The sequence below is a fragment of the Rhinolophus sinicus genome, chromosome 5, assembly GCF_057876585.1.
Source record: "Rhinolophus sinicus isolate RSI-liver-muscle chromosome 5, RSI-T2T, whole genome shotgun sequence".
Taxonomy (NCBI): Eukaryota; Metazoa; Chordata; class Mammalia; order Chiroptera; family Rhinolophidae; genus Rhinolophus; species Rhinolophus sinicus.
In genome coordinates this window covers 17686655-17709368 of record NC_142505.1, presented here as the reverse complement: position 1 = coordinate 17709368, position 22714 = coordinate 17686655, and the positions used below count along the sequence as shown (strand labels likewise).

Sequence of the window (22714 nt, the reverse complement as noted above, 5' to 3'; positions counted from 1 at the left end):
TTTAAAGAACAAAAGAAAAATAAACTAAACTTCACGAAAATCCAAAACTTTTGCGCTACAAAGGACAGTATCAAGAAAGTGAAAGAACAACCAACACAATGGAGTAAAACATTTGCAAATCCTTCATCTGATAAGGATCTAATAAACAGGTATTTAAAGGGCACTTAAAACTCAACAGTAAAAAGACAAATAACCCAATTTTAAAATGGGCAAAGGATTTGAATAGACATTTCTCCTAAGAAGTCATACAAATGGTCAATAAGCATATGAAAAGATTCTTGGTATCATTAGCCACCAGTGACATACAAATCAAAACCACCAAGAAATATGACTTCACAGACACTAGGATGGCTCTAATCATCAAGATGACAATAACAAAGGTTAGAGAGGATGTGAAGAAATTGGGACCTTCGTATCTTGCTGTTAGGAATGTAAAATGGTAGTGTTTTGGAAAACACTTTGGCAGTTCTTCAAAAACTTAAACATTGTGTTACCACATGACCCAGTAATTTCGCTCTTAGATATATACCCAAAAGACATAAAAACTCATGTCCACACAAAAACAAGTCAGTATTATTCATAATAGCCAAAATGCGGCAACAATTTAAATGTACAACTGATGAATAGATAAATAAAATGTGGCATATTCATACAATGGAAATTTATCCAGCAATAAAAAGAAATATTGAAATACTGAAACATGGCTGAACCTCAAAAACATTATGTTAGAGAAGGTATATACTATATGATTCTATTTATATGAAATCTCCAGATAGGCAAATGCACGGAGACAGAAAGCAGATTAGTGGCTGCCTAGGACTAGAGAGTACAGGGGAAGGGAAGGAGTAACTGCTAGTATCTAATAGGCTGGCGGTTTCTTCTGGTGGAGATGAGAATAGTCTAAACTTAGATTATGGTGATGGTTTGCATAACTGTAAATATATTAAAACTATTGAGTTGTACACTTTAAATGAGTGAACTCCATGGTATGTGAATTATATCTCAATAAAGCTGTTAAAAAAAAAAAGCCCCAGGTAACTATACCTGACTTTTTGGCAGATGGTGGTAAACCACTGCTTCCACCTCCAGCCCCCGCTCCAGGGCTACTACCACCAACACCAGGGCCTCCTGGAGAACCAGTCTTTTTACTCAGCAAACTATTGAAGAAATTTGCCAGGACACCTTCACTTGTAGCTCCAGCTATAAAACAAAAAACAAAAACTTTCAATCAAAACATTCAATTTGTGTACAAATTATCATAGTAACCACATACAGAAAATGAATAATAGACTTCAAATTTAAAAGCTATATACTCCAAATTCAAGTTTAGTTTGATCTTTTGAGGCTGGGTAACTTCTCTAATCTACTCATATATAAAACAAAATATGAGTAACATTTAAAACTGTAAGATAATTATTTAAAAATTAGAATGTTATTTTAAAAAAGCCAAATGTATTTTAAACAAACATGTTAAATGCCAGTATAAATATATCTCTTTTGAAAGAGGTTCTTCAAAAATAAAACTTAAGAAATATCTGCCTCAAGTATTACAAAAAGTTACCTAATCCTGTATGAATACCTTGGAACAGTAGAAGTTCCAAGAGATAAATGAGGAAAGGACAGCAATAAACAAGCCACAGAAGTGAAATACAAATAGGAAGGAAATACTGGGGGGAAAGCTCTTATTAGTTAGCATTTTAAAAATGCAGATTAGGCTGTGGCAAAATTACAACACTCGATATTGATGACATGTAAATTGAACAATCTAACTTGAAAAACATTATTAAAAGGCATAAAAATGTAATAACTCTGACCTACTTATCCCACTCATGGCAAATATCCCTATAGAAATAATTACTATGCATATTGTTTTTCTTCATGTTGATTGCAGGTAACCTATTATTGTAAAAATATGAATTTCTTCAAAGACCTACCATAGGAGAATGAGTAAATATAACACTAAGCTTTCATAAAGCTTACAAAGAGATGACATTTTAAGACTATACTAAAAAATGGTTCTCAGTCTGATTAACTATGAGATTATATCTACAGAGACAAACATTAGAAGCTATTGCACAAAAATGAAAATAGTTGTGGTAAAAGGCAATTCTACATAGATTTCTTTCTATTATATATGTATAGTGTTGTTTTCTCCAAGAAAAAGAGAAATGTACCTTTCATGTTTGGATCAATTTTTTTTGACCCAGCAGGGATGGGTGACACACTGGCAACATTGGATGACACAGATCTGTTTGGTGTTCGAGGGGAACCTCCTGGGACTCTTGGTGAGGCATCCTATGTAAGAATAGGAAAGCCATAATTATTAAAACCAAAAACTTTCAACTTCACAAGGTTATTATAAAAACAAATTACTTTGCAACTGTTCCCCATCTGTTATACTGGTTCTTTTACACTGCAAACCATTGACAAAAACATTTAGCAGTCATGTCCTCATAATTAGAAAATATTATACCAGAGACCCACCACATTTGAAAATACTAATTTTCCCTTGATGGAAAAAGGAGAACATATTGAATGCAAAATGGTGCTAACACTAGTACCTACCTCATAAGGGCTGTTGTGAGGATTTATTAAATAACACATATAAATGGTTCAGTATAGTAACTAATATACAACAAACACTGCAAAATCGATCTTTACAATTTAAGTCATCTATGTAAAAGGGAGTAAAGTTCATCTTTTAAAATCTCAGGAATTCTAGAATTCTTAATTCAAGTTCATATCGAAGTACACCCATATGAGACATGTATATGATTAAGGAAAAAAGAACTAACGCAATATGCACTGCATTTTAATAATTTTGTCAAAATCTGTAATACTGACCACAGGCCTTCCAGCTGCAGTTGGTGGTTGCTTTGCTAAAAGGGACTGAAAAACACAAAAGAATTTTAGATTAGATATTCATAGCATGTACTGGTATATTTTTAAAGAAAATATATGCAAGAACAGTTTAACCAGACTAAGTCTGCTTCTGATGTAATTTCGTACCTGTAGCTTCATAAGAAATACTTGGTCATCTTCTGCCACAATTTCCTTTTCATGCACAAACTGAAATGAGCAGTAAGAAATACATAAATAAGCAAGTCTAGAAATAATAGAAGCAGGGGACATTTACAACTCATTTTTCCTAATCATTCAGCAGATAGAAGAGCCATTACATTTTTATTTCAGGGAAACAAGACCAAGTGGCTTTTCACCCACGCCAGTGTATTTTCCACCCAGGAGCCAGAGTGATTCCTTTAAAAGGTTAGGTCAGATTACATCACTCCTCTGCTCAAACTCCCTCTCAAAGCACTTTCTATCCCACTCAGAATGAAATCCAAAGTCCCGATGCAGCACAAGTGAGGCCTCACAAGATCTTAACTCTGCCTTTCATCTCCTACCACCCACTCCGGCCCCCCTCGTGGCTCTTGTTCAGCCTCTGGGGGGGGGGGGGGGCGGGCATGCATGTATCTGCCTCAGGGCACGTGCACCTTCAGTTCCCACCGCCGCCCACACTTGGGCTTCTGCACAGAGACATTCCTACAGCCAACAACCAACAGCCAACAGCACACCTGCCCGCCTCGCACGCGCACTCACTCTCCCCGACTTTATTTCCATAGCACTTCTGACCACTAGAGAGATGGCGTATGTACGGATTTACTATAGCATTCCCCTCCTGGTTAGCACCTGGTGCCTCAACAATGGTTCCAAAAATACTTGTGGAATAAATAAAAGTCAACTAAAACAAAGCACAATTTGTTGGTAAAATAAGAGCCTGGGGAATACTGTCGCATTTTTTTTTTTGATGTGTGCATTTCTTTTAATAGACATACCAAATACCACACCAATTGCTATTTCATTTTACATTACTTTTCTTATTTCTAGTTACCCATAAACAGAAGACAGATGCTCAATAATGTAAATGCTTGGATTCTAAAGCAAGAATCTTATATGAAAAATCAAAATTACTTTTTCTTGAAACATGTCCAAATTAAAAGTCAGTGAGAAGTACAATGTACAAAAACTCATTTTTATACAACTTCTCAGAAACATCTATAACATCTAACTATAGAACATCATATACTGCTTAACATGAAATAAAGATATATGAAAGAACAGTACCTTCTGGGACCCGATTTAATAGTCATAAGAATGACGTGTAACAGTCGAGACTAAAATTGAATATAAGAAACTGGAAGCTCCTAGATAGCTGTGGGCTAGCATGGCTAACTAATGACTATTAAAGAAGATCCAAGACCTGTCTCAGTAGCTAGAGACTAATAAAATTATTCTAGCCATGCTTCCTTGGCTTTTGGCTGAGCTCTAGGTTGGAAAGTTCTATCTATTTAAACTATTCAAGATCCATACACACTCACTCACACCAATTCATGATTCCATTAGAATGTGGAATCTGCACTAATATTTTCTGATATAAATACTATCTGATATAAATATGCCAAAGGCTTAGTCATGATTCAGTAACTGAATTAGGTAATATATATTTTGAGAAAACAGATCTTTAATTTGAATGGTACATTACAAACACCCAAATTATACTTGGAAACCCCTCTGAAATGAAAGGACCCCTTCACCTTTCTATCTTACAATCTTAAAATTATGGGCCTTCCCTTCAATTTAAAAGCCTAAATATTAAGACTATATACTAAAACTGTTACCTTTCGGACAGGTGGCTTAGTTATAATGTCTTCAAAATTATCTTCTGCTTTTAATGTTTGAAAATTTTCATGTAATATTCCTATTTTCTTATCATTATCCCACCCTGCTGGACTGGAAAGAAACACACATGAGAAATTCTCAAGCATTTATATAGTGATTCTGTCATTCAAGCCATGATAACCTTAAAGGAAACATTTTTATGAAGTTAAATTTGACCAATTACAGAAAACTAATCAGCTTTTTTATTATAATGCTCAAATTATAGTTTACTAATTTCTACTTAAAATGTCTAGATTATATACTGGGTGCTTTATGTATCATAACCAATTAAAGAGTAATAAACACCCAATAGCTATAGATACACACCCTATGTTTAGCTATACTAGCAAGACCTTTCGAAAAGGCTCAGGTCAGCAGTAAATCAACAAGGTGATGATAAATAGATCACGACAGGTTATAAATAAAACAATCTAGAACAGACTCCCACCTCCTCATGGAAGGGTCTATTGGTCTTACCTCAAAACTGAAAATTATTTACCATCAAGTTGTAGCAACAATACATGATAAAATAGATTTAAGTGTATACTTACATAAATACTGCATCTTTTTCCACAACAACAGCAGGAATCTTATATGGAAATCCATATAGTTTCTGAACGATGTATTTATATACTAAATCTATATTTTTGTTTTCTTTTACTGAAGTGTAAATAAGTGCTGCACCATCTGAATAATACTGTTAAAGAAATTTTTGGACAAATTCCACAAATAGGTACCACAAAATTCTGTATTCTCAGCTTAACATTTACATCTCCATACATATTAGTTTATAAAATAATTTCTAAAGGTATTTTATGTGGTAGTTAAAAATTTCAAGGCATAAAATACATACAGGCTAAAATGCAAATGAAACATCTTGTAATAAGCTACAAGACAATAAAACCAAAAGTCTTATTAAGCCAAGAAAGGAAAGGTCAATTCAGTAATACTGACACTTCTATATTTAAAGCACATGAAGAGGCAATTTGTTTTTGTTTTTAAGCTTCCTAAACTTCATGAAGGAGGGGTATTATTTATCAACAACTATTTTGTTTGCCTTTTCAACAAAAAAGTTTTGCACTAATGTCTCTGATGGTTTTCACTATGTATTTCCAGGAATTAGGAATTTGGGGACAAAGATCAGGAGGCCCACAAAAGAGAAGATGAACCAATAGGTCTTATCAGGAAGCTTCTCAGAAGGATCCAAGGCAAAAGTAGATTTCATGACCAAAACTTGAGATAACATAACCTCACGTGATTTATTAATTAAAGCAGATCCTAACTTTACCTTTTATCTAAACAACATAATGGTGGATCAAAAGCCTATGGAAAAAGGGGCAATGGGACTACTGACAAATAATGGGATCAGAGTAGCTATCAGAAATTCTATGACCATTGCTAAGGACCACGCTCTAGAACTGGCCAGTGTATCCTGAGATGGTGACTTAGGCCAAAAGAAAATGCTGGGAATGGTCTAACTTCTGAACTGGGATATTCTTATTTTCTAGGACATGAACTGAGACTTATAAACCTGAAAATGGTGTTGCTAAATAATACTTACGTTACCATAAAACTTAAAAGAAACAAACATCATAATCTTAAGTAAAAGCTTAATTGTGTAACTTTTCATTAATGATCTTTCTCATAATGAAAATCAATTTTTGATAAATTAGAATTCTACAGCTGAAAAATTTGCATTACAATTAAAAAATTTTTAATTTAAAAATAAAAATGAGTTTGAACTGTTGCCCTCACTGACACACAGACTTCACTACCTTGAAGTAAGTGACTTCTCACATTTTCTATTCTCCTAAAATCAACTGGCTTTACTAAAGGTGTATAATTACTTTAGTGGACAGTCTCCTTACTGATTACATTTCTATATGTACATTTTCAAGTACACCATTAAATAAGTGTGTAAAAACACTGCTCTCAAATTTTCTAATCTTCAAAGATAGAAAAGCTTTGTATACCTATTTCGATTACTCCCACTCTGTTTTCTTCTTAAAGACTCTAAGCATACAAAGCCCTTTAGTTCAACTTAACTCACCCATGATGTGACATGAGAAAGGGTTATGGACAGGACAAAGTAATGAAGGAAAAGGGGGAAAGGGAAACTACCAGTATCAAGTAATCTTACTCATTTTTCAGCTAAGCTTTCTATAAGTGGTCCTTAAATCAAATGTCCATTGATGAAAATTAAAAACTACAGATACTATAAACATGGACACATTACTTCTTATTCCCATCTACTCCTAAGATCATTTCTTCTCTCGTCAGGCTCAAAAGCTCTGGTTGGGGAATGCAGAGTATCTGATCCAAGAGGGGTGGCTGAGAACGGCTCTCAGTGCACGCCGGCTGTGAAGTGTTCGGTAGGAAATTCTCTTACAGCACTCACTCACCACCATCATTTGATCCTTCTGTTACTAGTTGTAACTGTTACTCATTGGCTCCTCTAATCCCTGCAACCTGGACTAGACAGGATTGCTTCTGACAGGTTTTCTAACCTTGTGATCATCAAAATCACTCAGAAAGTTTTTGAAAAGTACAGGTTCTCCAGCCTCCCCTTGGAATGTTCCACTTCAGTCAGTCTTAGATGGGCACGCCCAGATTTTGAAGCCATTCCACTAGACTATATGTGGAAACAACATACTAAACACATTAAAACACACAAATATACATATTGATCTTGCCCTACCACCCTCCCAATAAATAACGCATTTTGGGGGGGTGGAAAGATCTGGTTTCACTTATTCAGACTCTAAAATAGAATGTCGACAGTAAAATGGCCAGTTAGATTATTAATTATACTGAGTATTGAGTTATTCTGTATATAATTTAGAACTGGGCTTTTTTTTTTTTTTAAAGATAACAATACAAACTGGTTTAATAACAATTTCACCTTAGCATTTTAGGATACAAACATTATATTGGTGATATATATACCACTTTTTAATCAGAATGCCAACTCATTAGAATTTTCCACATAAGACTGATAAATTATTTTTCTTAAGCATAGTACTTTAAACACAGGAAACCAAAGTTATATACTTCAATATTTGCTTTTATATCTCAAAACACCCCGATATAAATGGTTTAGGAACTAAAATGGAATTTCCAGCCAGAGGCAGGAGGAAAAAAGTTTACTGAATTTCTAAAGTTCGTGAACTTAATTCCTTTTCTTAAAAAAAGAAAAAATACAAGCAGGTAAGGTTCACTGTACCAATGTACCAATCCATGTATTAAAAGGATACACTGTAAACAAAACTTCCGGATATGGGACTGAATAAAATCAAAATGTTCATCTCTGTAGTCATGTTCTTTCTCCAATACACTAATGGCATCACACTGTTAAAATAATTTTTAAAAAACCAATACAACATTAAATAATCAAAATTAAATATGATTTAAACAGTTCGGTTTGGGGTGGGGGAATATCACAAAACTGCCACTCGGATACGGTCACTAAACAGTAGGACCTAGAAGATCCCTCACTCCTATTTGTCTAGAGACATTTAGTTGGAGTCTCAAGACTAACGAATAATTTTATTTCTTTAAAAAGCATTGACTTCTGTTATACTGAATGTGGTGAGAAGACCAAAGAGAAAGTGTTAGCACATAAAGGAAAGAAGGATAACAGGACAAGCTTATAATACTTGCTAACTCAACCACTTATGCCCTAGAACAAAGTTTTTAAGAGCTAAAATCTATTCTAATTCTATAAAACACTATATATCCAGGGAGTCTGCACCTTTCATTATTTTCTCTATGTTCCTCTGTTTATTTGATAACTCTTAGTTGACATTCATTTCTTTTCTGGTGCTTTTATTCACTCTCACTACAATTTCACCAATAGCAAAAAAGGGGAATTACAAGCTATTTTTGAAATGTCACTTGTACAATCAATAAAACAAATTTTGAATTCTGCTCGCTACAGAAAAAAAAAAAGCATGTTCAAGCATCAGGATATCCAAATAACTCCACTAAAACACTTCTGATTTGAAGTATAAAATCTAAAAGTATACATTTAATAATGTTCATTATCCCAAATATTAGTTTGGGGTCAAATCTAATATATAATTTTTGTTATGCATAAAAATTCATAGAACAGTCTCCTTGTATAATAATGATGTAGCATGCTGCCAATAAACAGCTCTTTGCCAAAAAAACAAACCAAATCACACACAAAAGGATTCTAGTATGACAGTTTAAGAACGGTTTTAAAGAAAAGGTATAAGTAACAATTAACTAAACTGGAATCATCATTTGAAAAGCAGATAACAGACTTGACTTGATTGTTTTAAAGCTACCCCCATTCCTTCATTGATAATTTTTGTAGTGTTTAAAGTAAAACTTACACTAGATTAAAAATTTTTTTTTATCATTTTGTCATCCCAAAGAATTAATTCCATACCCTCCTTCAATTGTATGTACACATTTTGCATGTTATAAAAAATACCAGTAATTTTAGATTTCCAAAGAGTTTATATATTGTCATTTTCTTAGCTATTCCATGACTTACAAACAGTAAACACATACTACTTAGGACTACATAGGGAGAAGATGAACTTGAACTATAAATTGTTTTTAAAGGAAATTTGATTTTATTATAAAGTATATACAGTGACAGAACTAGATTAGTAGAATTTTGATTTTAGCAATCCCATCGGGACCTCTTTAATAAATTAAGAGCCCCAGATAACTGCGTATCAACTTTACATGAGTGCTGGTAGGGGTTTAAAAGTCTATTTTATTGTAAGTACATAATCTGCTGATATTAGGATATTAGTATATCAAAATTTAATGTGGAAAAATACTTTATTTGGTAAAAATTAATAATTCAATCATCACCTTACCTGTGATTATTTCTACTAGACTGTGCAATGAAGGCTAACTGGAATTAGGAAGATGAAATTCAATCACAAATATCTGAAATAATATTTTCTTCCAATGAAGTTATTATTAAGATCATGAAACCAACATGTGGATATCATTCAATATTTCAAATTATTTCTATTTGTTAAGAAAAACTGTCTAGAAAAAATAATGTGTCGATTCCAAGAGGGGGCTGGGAAACAAAACAGTTGTTCATACTTGGTTAATATCAGTAACAGAATCTCTAGGAAGCAAACTAACCTTTGTGCAAACTACTAGTACTGGAATGCCCAAGTTATGTGTAAGTGTATCTGCGCCCAGAGGCAAAACCACGCTGTCGTCTTTGTCTTCCTGTGACATGGTACTTCTTCTCTGAGGAGAAGCTGGGAAATCTTCTCCTGGCTCTACGTATTCTTGGAAGTCTCTAATCACTGAAAATCAAAGTAAATTAATACATAGTTTAAAACTTGCTTTATTTCAGTAGGTAGCTTTTCCTGCCATAATCTATGTATATATTTTACTAGCGTTTATTCTTCATCTTGTGTAAGAGAAAAAACAAAAAGGGTTTAAGCAATCTATTTCAAAGACAGCATGGAAACATCGGACCCACATTAATCAGGAGGCAGAATACAACACTGAATGGCTCCAAAGAGTGGGGTTCAATACAGGCCTGGTTTAGTTCGTGCAACTTACTTTGGACAAGTCACAATCTAGCTTTGTCTCACTCCCTTCTCTAATTCACAAAGGGTACTGAAAAAAGATAAAAGAAAAATATGTGTAGTGGGGAGAATTCCACAATTTAAAAGACTGTCCTAGATGAGTTTCTAATACTAACTTCCTTTTCCTAAACCCTTTTATTGGGGTCTTCTCCATTTCACCTATGTGTAATCTTAGGCCACATTCACTCTGTAACCCTAATGAGAATTAATGAGATATTACCAATGCTGATAAAATTTTAGAACTCATTTGCAAGATTGTCAAAACCTTCACTTAAAAAAAGAGGAAGTGAATGTATCAAGAGCCTAATGTATACTTTGACTCAGGAATTACTCTTCGAGGAATTCTCAAGGAAATAATCAGTGATGCACACAGGGATTTCCATTTAAGACTGTTTTTCATGTTTAAAAGCAAAACAAATATGCACAGATTAAAAACAGTACACGAGGCAATATTATACAGAGACTTAAAGGAGGAAGAGTGTCTTAAACTTCCTGGGGTCAAGGAAGAGGGAATCCTGAACACATGAGCGCAGTTCCTCCAAGAACACGGGCACATATATACCCTTAGCAGCTCTGGTACGGGGCTACTACCCTTCAAATTCAAGTCAGAGGCTGAAATCTAACAGTGATTCTCAAGTTGTAGCATGTACCAGAGTTTCTGATTCAGTAGCCTGGGGTGGGGGTGGGGGGTGCAGGCTGAGAATGTGTACTTCTGACAAGCTCGGGGCTGTCTTGATACGATGCTGCTAGCCCTGGGACCACACATCAGAACCACCTCTATTGTATAAATTTGGGGTGGGGGGAACCCAAAGGTCATGGCCAACAGGGAAAGAAAGGTATAGGTTAAAGCAGTTAGACATCTTTTTCAATGATTTAGGACATACATCTTCTTGTTTTTGCTGATTCTGTGCACATAAATTCCTGTAAGCTGTCAATTTCCTCATCAAAGTTATCGTCAACTAACAATAACAAAGAAAAGCAGCATCCCAGCTCCGTATTTTCTTCAGCAAAGTGCAACACTGGCACTCTCAGTGAAATTAAGAACTGTGACAACTGGCTTACAACTGTTAGAAATGACCCGTATCATTTTCATAATTTCCATGAAAACTTCCAATTTACATGGGCATGTACAAAATATATTACGTACTTTGTAAATCATAAAATCGGCTTAACATCTTTGTATTTATGTTGTTAACATCTTTTTGGACGTATTTCATTTTGACAAGGTTGATAAACTTGTTCCGCTTATCAAGAAATGAAACTGCTGAAAATGAGCAGCTGAAGAAAGGTTCAATTTTTTATTTTGTCTTGAAAAAGTACTTTCTGAAATGAACACATATTTCCTTTTGGCAAAGGAGAAAAGGCACCTTTACTAAAGAGTCTGCCATTATGCATATGTTTCCAATTTAAAACTATATTAAAACCTAGCACATCATTTAAACTGAATTTCAAAAATAGCACTCACAGTATGTTTCCTTCCTTAAACCTATTCAAAGTAAAAAATTCCTAACAATTATGACAGCTAGAAAATTTGTATTTGAAATCTGTATTATTATTTCTAGATTACTCACACTTTTGTTCCATTTCTTTCATTTCTTCAGGAGGAATTTTCAATTTGTCAATATGTTCTCTAACAACACTTGCCCATTTCTGTAAAGAATCCAAAGCAGTCCAAGGCTTTGACATATCAACAACCAGCGTAACTAGAGTGTCCTTCAGAGAAAGGGCATCCAGTGAAAACTTAAGGAGGCCTTTGTGATACAGATCTCCATCTAAGATCCATACATTACATCTTGTTTGATCTACAACAGACAAAGGAAAGTTACCAAGACAAAAGCACTAAGTTATCTCATCATTCAGCTAACAATACTACTTGGTAGTTTAGGGCATCTCCACGGGAGATGTCTCCTTTTACAGGGTTCAATTTGGGTAACAGCTACCAATTAAGAGCCTAACGAATATTCAGGAAAATGATTTAACTGCCAACATAGAACACCAGCATCCTCTACTTCGTTTTTTTCAATCCCACATCACAGACTGAATAACATGTTGCTATTCTTACCATCAGCAGATAGATCCATGAATACTCAAGATATTATACATAGAAATGAGAAGGCAAGTGATCTATAGAAGGAAAAAATGGCTGAACAGATGAAAAAAGCTGGGGATATGACATTTTTATGTCAAAAAAATGAAAAGACTATGAAAGGGAGTCATCAATCATAGGATATTATTATTTCACTATCTGAGAGAAAGTGAATGAAAAATTAAGATTCTTCAAGGATAGCAAGAAAGCTAACATCTGCACACCTCAGTACCATAAAATGTTTAAAAATATTACTAGAGGAATCCCTATCCCAAACCAATAAAAGTATGCCTAAAAATAAGTTTTTACTGATTGGCATGATGAAGTAGGACTCTTAGTAAAAAATGACACACTAAGAAAAGTCAAAGACGAATATGAGCAGCAGTGCACCTCAGAAAGACTTCAGGAAACTAACGTTACAAATAAATGGCATGTACCATCCCTGTCTTCATCGTGAACATTTAAGTACAAATATTCCAGTCCTCTTCCTTTCTTGTACTCCTCTATTCCCTGAAGTTTTCTTATTAAGGTTGTTTTCCCAGCTCCATCTTCACCTGTAAAAAAGAACAAATCTTTTTAATTTAATATGTAATACACACACAAATATAAATAAGGATGCGTTCTCGTGCCAAGTGAAAAACCTAACTGAACTAGCTTCAACCAGAAGGTTCATTTGATAGAAGATAACCAGGTAACTATAGAGTTGAAGATGCAGACTTCACCTCCAGGATTCTCTCTCCTGGTGTTTCTGTTCCTCTTATTAAGTCTCTTGTTCTTTCCTATTACAAATGGCTTCCTCTGTGGGTATTTTTCAGGAAGCTCAACTCTTATGTCATCACAGTTTAATCTACAAGGAACAAAAGACTCTCTCTTGGCTTTCAGTCTGAAATTGGCCCAGCGTGGGCCACGTGCCTACGCAAGGGCCACTCATGAGGATAGACGATACATCAAAATTAACCAGGACAGGGAACTGTGACTGTAGCCTCACCCGAACCATGAAGCCGTAAGGAATATGTAGCAAAGAAGAGGGGTGGTGGTTGTGGGTAGTAAGCTGGGCAAGAACAAGGGCAGAGGAGACAGAACAGACAAAAATAAAATGCAGACATTAAAAATATTAATAGCAAAAAATCAGGTGATTTAAACGTGGCACAAGTTTAAGAGTTCTAAAACTAGGCTAGCTATTCAATATTTTGGTGAGGATTTTTTTATATTGTGAATTTAAATACTACATGTTACTGTTTCATAAACTTATTTAGTTATTAACAATATCATGGTAATAGTAGTTTCTTGGATCTAAAGACTTATTCCTGGAGATTCATGAATTCTCTGAGAATTTAAAAAATTGTTTCATTTTCATGTAAAGCTTTAAAAAAAAAAAAAGGTCTGTCTTAGAGCTTCTGAATGACCATGTTTATATGTAAATGCTGCCATAAAACTGCAGTACCCACCTCTGCATTGGTGTTTATAATCCTACTGGTGCCAATCTGAGGCCAAGTGATGCAGACAAAACAAGCATGCCAAACAAAAAAAAGTGTCACAGAGCAGTCAGTTCTATATTCAACTGTACTGGCCAGACTGGTTCTTTTTATGAAACACTTTCCAACACTTCATAGCAATAAGTGTAGCCTTAAATAAGCAATAAAGAGCTTGTCATTAAATGAGTACTTATTTTTCAATATTATTTTTGCAGTGTACTATTAAAATGGCCCATCAAAGTAACAGATTGGGTTGAAAACAGTAATACTGATGATAATGACAGTGATTTCCATAATGACCCATCATGCTTAAAATAGAAATAATACAGTTAACCAGTGAAAAATAAACACATTAAGTACTTATAGCTACTGTTAAACCCAACACTGGCATTTAATTTCAGTAAAACATCATGTGTTATATTGATTGCTAATAGGAATTTTATCAGTTCTATAGTTTTTATCGCATTTAATTTATAATTTGTTTTGGTTTTGTAATTGTTCAATAACTATAAACAAAAACAGTTTAAAGAATGTATATCTAGTCATCTCAATAGGCATGAACATTAGACATAAAAATAATTTAAATCACCATGTAAGAAGATGCATGAAAACCTTCTTTTAAAGAGTCTGAATAGGCCGAGCAGAAGACTTTTAGGGCAGTGAAACCATTCTGTATGACACAGTAATGCTAGATACCTGTTGTTACACATTTGTGAAAACTGAGGTAAGTACAACACCAAGAATGAGCCCTCACTTAAACTATGGACTTGAGGTGATAACGTGTTAGTATCAGTTCATTAATTATAACTGTAATAAATGTGCCATGGGGTGGGATGTCGATAGTGGGGGATGTGGTGCCTATGTGGGCACATGGGATATTTGGAAACTCGACTTCCCACTCAATTTTGCTGTGAATCTAAACCTGCTCTAAAAAATAGTTTATTAACGTAAAAAAAAAAAGATATCTGAGCCTGTTGCTGTCCTGTAGGAGCTCATAAATTGGAGAAGGAAAATAAACGGGAGCCGATTTCAAGATATTGTAATTAGGACTACACTAGAAATAGGCAACCACCTAGGAAGTCACCCTTAATTGCAAGCTTTGCTTGGATTCAGAAAGGGCTTTGTAGAGAAGGAAATACTTTAGCTAAATACTGTAATGTTAATGACCCATGGACAGTTAGTTAGTCATTCCAGGAAGTAAGGGAAGCACAGATAGAGGCCTGGAGGCAAAGAAGTGTCCTTCTAGAAAGGACAAATAATTTGAATGCATGAAATTTAGAAAGTGAGGGGGAAAGGAGCCAGAAGGTAAGAACAAATAAGGGACGCACGATTATGAAAGGCATCTTACGCCAGGCTGAGATGGTTAGACCTTATCCTCAAGATAATGGGGAGCCACTGGAAGTGTTTAGAAAGTGTTTAGAAAGACTGATATTTTAGAAAGATTGCTATGGCAAAAGGGTGGAAGACTCCCATATAAAATCACAACCTCCCAACATTCCTATTCCTTGTTTTATTTTTTTCCATTGAACTTACTAACATAATGTATTTTACTTAGACACTCCCTGCCCCTAAAAGCCCCGGTGCAGAGGTGTCCAAACTTTTTTCAACGTTTTTTACCAAGGGCCATATTCGGTAAAATACACCAACAGCCGGGCCACTCACTCGAGGTGAAGTACGTATTGCCTCACCTGGTTTATTTAAGTAAACTAAATATATTTTTGGAATTTGCTGCGGGCAATTAAAAATGGATTGCAGGCTGAAGTTGGCCCGCGGGCCGCAGTTTGGACACCCCTGCCCCAGAGCAACAGGCATTTTTGTGTTTTACTTCCTGTTGCATCCCCAGTGCATAGAGAATGCCTATTAACTCTGCTCCTTTCATAATAAAGTGTATACTCCTAAGAGCAACCACTAATAAATCTTGCCTCAAACGACACACAAAAAAAAAGTGCCAAAATATTAATATGAGATTCACAAATGCCTGAATGAAGGATACAAATTTTGACCCCTTACCAACTTTGGGAATATTTTAAAACTTTGTGTATTAATGGCTTTGAAATGCAAAAGCCTAAGAAGTGAGGACAGAAAAAGGATGAAATTTCAAATCCGTTAACATGCTTCTAAAACCAGAGGCCAACCGAGTCCGGGGCTTGTGGGTGCCTGCGCCGCTCAGCCAACAGACCGACACAGGAGTTGAGTCATAGACTAAGCGTTTATTATCACAGCAGTCTGGTCTGAGAAGGCAGTGCTTAACACCTCCAAAAACTGCCTTCACATTCTCAGATTTGCTTGGGGTACTTAAGGGAAAATCTGGGAGTTCCTCCAAAGGCTACGTGAGGGTTAGAGGGTCTGCATGGAGCCTTCTTTCTGGCAATGTGATTCTCTGGTGGAGTCAGCAAGCCAGGAACAATGATGGGAGTAGCCTGGAAAGAATGCTAGACCATAGAGACTGTGATCAATAAGCCTAAATTTCAGGGTAATTTTCTAAAACAGGGTGGGACAGGGGACATTCCAAGCTCAAGCTGAGCTCAGGCTGCAGGGGGATTATCTATTACTAATCTTTAGGTCAAGGAAAGACGAGGCCTCTACTATGGGGGTCCCAACTGGGCCCTGCTTCACATCCATAAACAAAAATTAAAGGACTGTAACTTGCCTCCCTTTAAAACAACACTTCATTATTTTTGTATTATGATTCACAAAAGAAAAAGGGTTTTCTGCTTTCAGGGGTCACTGATACTTTCAGAAGAAAAATGATTTAATGCATTCTTCTCTGTGGGCTGCCTCTGAATGGCAGGTGGTTATGTTCCTATCCTCCTGATTCTACCTCTAAGGACTGAGAAAGAAGTTTGTTTCACTCTGATATATTGGCAATTTCTTTCCTGGAATTTTAGATGAAAACAGTGTGCCCCTTAACATTCAGTACCTTGGGATCCACTGTAAGATAAACATTACAACACTAAATTTGAAAAAGAGCATAGTGTCAAATATAATTTGGTAAAATATGGTAGATTTTTTTCCCACCCTGTGATTTCAAAATTTCTCACTTACTGTAACAAGTCAGAAGTGTTCACAATGAGAATAAAGAATTTCATAAACACATACAGATTAAAGAACTCTAACGAACTCTTCTGCTTACAGAGGAGGAAACCGAGGCCAGGCCACAATCACAAAGGTGTGGGAGCATGGCAATAATGCAAACCTCCCAAGAGCATACAAACCAACCTTCTCAAGAGGGCAACTCTCCTTTTTCTCAGAAGAAAATGGGATGAGGGAATAAAATAGAAGAATATCTCATTCTTCAGAATATTCTAATACCTAACAGTCCTTGGCATAGAAAAGATTCTCAAGATGTTTAAAGAAACACTTTGCTTACTGAAACAAAATCTGGGAACAAAATTTCTATCAACTACTCTTTGCCCCTCTTCAACTTTGATATTTGGAATTGAACATTCCTATTTTACACATATTAAGCATGTTTCTTCTTTTCATAAGTCTTAAGCCTCAATTACAATGACCACTTTCTGCAGCTGTCACTTTTGCTACACCTAAATGAACTCTGACATGATTTGTAATAGTGGCAAATGGGGACATCTGAAAATAGGTCTATTTTATAAAAGGCCTAAAAGGGTCAATGAAGTCATATTCTGTAAACAAAATCTCATCTGTTACCTACTATCTCCCAGAATCCTCTCTGAGGTTTTCACAGAGATAAGAGTCTTGCTCCAGGGTGATGCACATCCTCCAATGAGATTATTTGTTAGGCTGGTTTTTTTCTCTTTTAAGTCTTTAGGCATTTAACCCGTGGCCTCCTCACACCACTCAAAAGTGAACATGCACTAGGTTCTTACAACACTCCAGTCCACTCCCCCAGCAGCCGAGTGATCTTCCTGAAACAATCTCATCAGGTCCCCCCCACCACAAGACCCTTCAGGGGATTCTAGTTAATGATATGTACGCTGAAGTATTTATAGAGGGAAGTACCTATACTGATATATGCGATTTTCTTTGAAGTGTATTAACACGTTGCTTCCAGCAGGGTTTAAATCCCTCGTGAAGATTCTCGTGATCCGTACACAACGTGTTAAAAAGAAAGGATCCCATAGTGGGACACATGTGATCAAGCAAATATATTTAAATGTTAATGGTAGAGTCTAGGTTTGGGTATAAGTATTAACTGTAAAATTCCTTCAACTTTTCTGTATGTTTGGAATTTTCATTAGATGTCAGAAAAACCCTTCAGGGTCTTCCTGCTGCGCTTGCAGTAAAGGGCAAAGTGTAAAGACCAGTGTTCCTGACAAAGGCCCCTTTACCTTTCCTGCCCATCTCCCCATGTCCCACTAACCCCATGCTACACTCCAGCCACTCACTTCTTCCAGTGCAGCAGAGGGGCCTGGCTCCCTCCCACCTCTAAATCTTCATACATGCTGTCATGTTTTTCTGGAATATTCTTCCCTTCCCCTCACACCTGGGAAAACCCTCGCTTATCCTTTCAGTCTCAATTTAATTTCTTCTAGGAAACTTGGACTCCACAAGTCTGGCTAAGCGCCCTTCTTTGTACTCTCAACAACACACCACACAGAGACACTTCGGTGTTGTGTGTCAGCTTATTTATGTGTTTCCTTCAGCACATTGTAAGTGTATAAAGTCTGTCCCCTTCATTCAACTAACATCCTTTGGGCAAGTTCTCTTAACAGTCAGCAGGATAGAAGGCCCTTGTTTTTAAGGTGCTCCCAGTAAGAGATGATCCTATTCTTAGTAGATACTGTCCCTGCTTGCTCACCAGAAACAGAAACCACGTTCTTAGTCTTTTCGGGCTGCTACAACAAAAAACACATACCACAGGCTGGGTGGCTTTTAAACAATAGATATTTATTTCTCACAGTTCTGGAGTCTGGGAAGCCCAAGATCAAGGCGCTGGCAGATTTGGTGTCTAGAGAAGGCTCCCTTCCTGGTTCACAGCCATCTTATCACGGTGTGCTCACATGGCAGAAGGGGTGAGAGAGCTAGCTCTGTGGTGTCTCTTGTATAAGGGTCCTAAACCCATTCATGAGGGCTCAACCGTCATGACCTAATCACCTACCAAAGACCCACCTCCTAATGCCATCAGATTGAGGATTAGGATTGTAACATGAGTTTGGGGGGTACACATTCACTCTACAGCACCCACCCGATACACAGAAGGTCATTTATCAAAATTCGTATCTTTAATCACAACCCCCGTTTCTATTTTCATAACTATACCTCATCTGTAATTACTTGTCTTGGACCTTTACTACAGTCTATTAAAATAATTCATCACTTATATTTATAAAACTGAAGTGGCTATCTCTCATCAATAACAGATTAATAGTGTAAGTTCATAATACATACCTCCTTCACTAAACTTAGGAAAACTTTCTAGTCATTGAACTGAACTGAACTGACGGTACTCAGCTGCCTTGCCACAGCCAAGCTGAACGATGCCTGAAGATATTAAAAAGTCCATCATGAATGAACCCTCTCTCTTTAATCTATTATGTAATTTGAAGGATTTAAAAAATGTTAAAATTCAGGATGGCAGTATTTGGCATTGACATTTAAAAATCATCTTGGCCAAACAATGCAAAAAGCAGAAGTCAGTAAATTCCAAGTTATATTTGGAAAACAACACACAAAGCCTATAGTTTGAGGAATAAAATAAAACAATAAAAATACTACATATGTGTTTCATTCTATGTAATTAATATACCTTTAAAGTGGCAAGTAGGGAAACGGAGCCTGTGTGGCTTCGAACAATGATGAAGGAATTCATCTATCTATTGTCTATAAACTGTAAGAAAGCTTTATCTTCATTCAGTTCCTTGGCCTTCAGCTGGCAGTGAAACAGACACACCAGCTTTACGTGTGCCAGCCAAGTAGTTAATGATCTGTAAACAAACACTTATACAAGTAGAAATTTCCTGTTTAAACAGACTAAGATGAAAGTCCTTCTGTAATGTAAAGAACCCTGTAGTGGTGGTGGTAAAATTATTCTCCATATTTTATCTAAATTTGCACTTTTATATTAAATTTTCCTAAAGATGGCATATCTTAAAATAAATTAAAATATTTCCTCACATCAAATTCTATTATAGCAAAGCTATTTTCATATCCTCATCCAGGTGCTGGGAAACTTTTTCTGTAAAGGACTAGGTGGTAAATATTTTTGGCTTTGCAGGTCACATTAAGGTCTGTCACATATTCATCTTTGATTTTTCCCCAACTCTTAGAAAATATAAACAAACAAACCCCATTCTTAGCTTGCTGGCTATACAGAAACAGTCTCTAGGCTAAACCCTGTCCCAGTGGATGGACCAAAGGAAGGAAGATTTGTTGATCAAATTACAGTGAAATTTTCCACAGCACATAAGCCTGTATTCCAAATTATTTGTCTGAACCCTGTCCAAGTAAGTCACTCTCTGTGAGCCTAGTGTAAGATCCAAGCACTAAAAAGAACTCGTTTTACCATAAAGCAGTAACAGCCATCAATTCTCACCTCTTCTCAGCTCAAATTTGAAAACCAAATTGTAAGAAAATCTCCTTAAATACACTGTCACCAAAACAGTGTAGGAATAAAGGTGCTCACCATACTGTTTTACCTCCCCAACAGATCTCTAATCCAACGTAATGTCCATAAACTTTACAATGACAATTTGATTAACAGATTAAAAATGAAAGATTTAGAAGGTATAATTTCTAACTGCAACATGATCACCATTATTTGTGTGAACCTGGACAAGTCAATTATTTCTGTTTGCTCCCTGGCTTCTAAAATAGAGGAAGTAAAACCAGACAATCTCTATGGTGATGGATCTAAAGCTCTATGACTATTATCATTCGTTACTTTTTTTTTTAACTTTTATTTATTTAAGTGTGTTCTTCCAGGACCCATCAGCTCCAAGTCAAGTAATTGTTTCAATCTAGTTGTGGAGGGCGCAGCTCACAGTGGCCCATGTGGGGATCGAACCGGCAGCCTTGTTGTTAAGAGCACCGCGCCCTAACCAACTGAGCTAACCGGCAGCCCCCATTCATTACTTCTTGATCAGTGACACACTAGAAATAAAATTCCTTTATAAGAAATCAACAGTGTTTTAAAAAGATGACATAAAAACATGAATCATGTGAAAATGAGCAGCTAAAGCAAAACACTTAACTACACATAATACATTCATGACAGCTATCTTGAACATTTCCAATGTATGCCACTGTTTGAAGTGTTTTACAAACATTACCTCATACAATCCTCACGATAATCCTACAAGGTAAACATTATAATCTGAAAGATTAAGCAATTTGTGAAAGGGTCATGATTTGAATCCAGAAATGCTCTTAAACACCACTGACTGCCAGTTCCTGGAGCAGCTTTCAGTCTTCACCAGCTTAAGATAAATAGAAAAGATGTAAGGTAAAATTAAGCAGTACTCTGCCTCCCTTTTCTCCCAGTTTCCTCTCCTGTTGTCATGGAAGACAAGTACTGTGCTTTCCTTGCTTTGCCCAAGTTAGTGTGCCCGATAACTGCATTCTACTCAGAGCTTTGATTTCCCATTTCCACACCTCTGTTGGGTACATTATGGTTGACAGCATCATAACTGGAATGGAGAGAATTCTAGCCTGCCATATTACTTCTTTACCCAAGTGAGATAACAACATTATGAAGCTGACATTTTTTATTTGCCCGTGCATGATGCAAAATATGTAAATCATCCTATTTTATCTGAAAGATCTGGTGACAAGAGCCATTTGGGGTCTTCACTGGAACTACTTTTCGGCTCAGACCTGCAATGGCCTCCCACAGGTTATCTGGATGACCCAGGCAGGGTGGGGGCTTTTGGTCTGCTCCCCATCTCACAGAGAACATCTCCTCCCTTGCCTCAGCCGACCGACCAGGCAGGGAGAGGCTGTTATCCAGAGGCCGCATCTGCACCCATTGGTTGTACATAAACATTTAGGCACAGCTGTTCAGAACTACATCCCTCCTATGTGTGAAGGAGTGCCCGTATAGCGGAAAGTTACACAAACACAATTTTGAATCCTGGCTCAGCTGTGTAACCTGGGGCTCAAAATTCTCTTCTGTAAAACCGTGAACATGCTACATAATAAAGCACCTACCAGAACACCCAAGTAACAGGCATAATACGTATGTTCCTATCTCCCACTGGTTGGCCAAAGCCCTACCTTTGAATATCATCAATCAGTAATCCACATTACATGAAAAAATAAGAACTTATCCTTTATCATTTCCCTCACTCTTGCAGACTGACTAGACATGAACTGAAATGTTTAATTCAATAAACATTTATGAAGGGCAATAAATGCTAATCCCAATGGTTATTAACAGTTCCTATGCTCCAGAAGGTCAAAGTCACACTAAAGCAATAGTTCTCAATCAATAAATATGATGTATTAAACTGCCTTTAAATTAAGATGCCAAATTTTAACCTACCTACCAGACAGGCAAAGATTAAAATGAATAATCATTAGTACTAGCAATGGTGCTAGCAAACAAGTACTCTCACATACTGATGGTAGGAATGTAAGACGGTACAACTTCCCTAAAAGAATGTTTGGTAATATATAGAAAGGCTTAAAAGATACTATACTTTTGACCCAGCAATTCAACTTCTGGGAATTTATCCCAAACATAACACTGAGCAAGTGGAAAATGAGGTATAACAAAAATAATCTATTTACCAATCAATATTATGGTATAGCCACATATATTATTCAGTCAATGAAACGGAGAAAACCATACTTATTGCCATGAAAAAAAACACCCTCTGATACAGACAGTAAAAAATAAGTATCTGACTTCAAAATAATATATA

At 36.1% G+C, this 22714-nt stretch overlaps 1 protein-coding gene across 2 annotated transcripts in view; it reads right to left on the bottom strand.

Moving 5' to 3' along the window:
- Positions 1-22714, bottom strand: part of DYNC1LI1 (dynein cytoplasmic 1 light intermediate chain 1) — a 30040-nt gene that overhangs the window by 1079 nt on the left and 6247 nt on the right. For both annotated transcript variants that reach the window (XM_019727737.3, XM_019727738.3), the window contains exons 3-12: positions 12837-12953; positions 11885-12115; positions 9856-10025; positions 7974-8067; positions 5271-5406; positions 4680-4791; positions 3010-3069; positions 2845-2889; positions 2175-2295; positions 1045-1200 (exon numbers count right to left, since the gene is read on the bottom strand). In XM_019727737.3, coding sequence (XP_019583296.1) covers positions 1045-1200; positions 2175-2295; positions 2845-2889; positions 3010-3069; positions 4680-4791; positions 5271-5406; positions 7974-8067; positions 9856-10025; positions 11885-12115; positions 12837-12953 — 1242 coding nt within the window. The remainder of the gene's footprint in view (positions 1-1044; positions 1201-2174; positions 2296-2844; positions 2890-3009; positions 3070-4679; positions 4792-5270; positions 5407-7973; positions 8068-9855; positions 10026-11884; positions 12116-12836; positions 12954-22714) is intronic.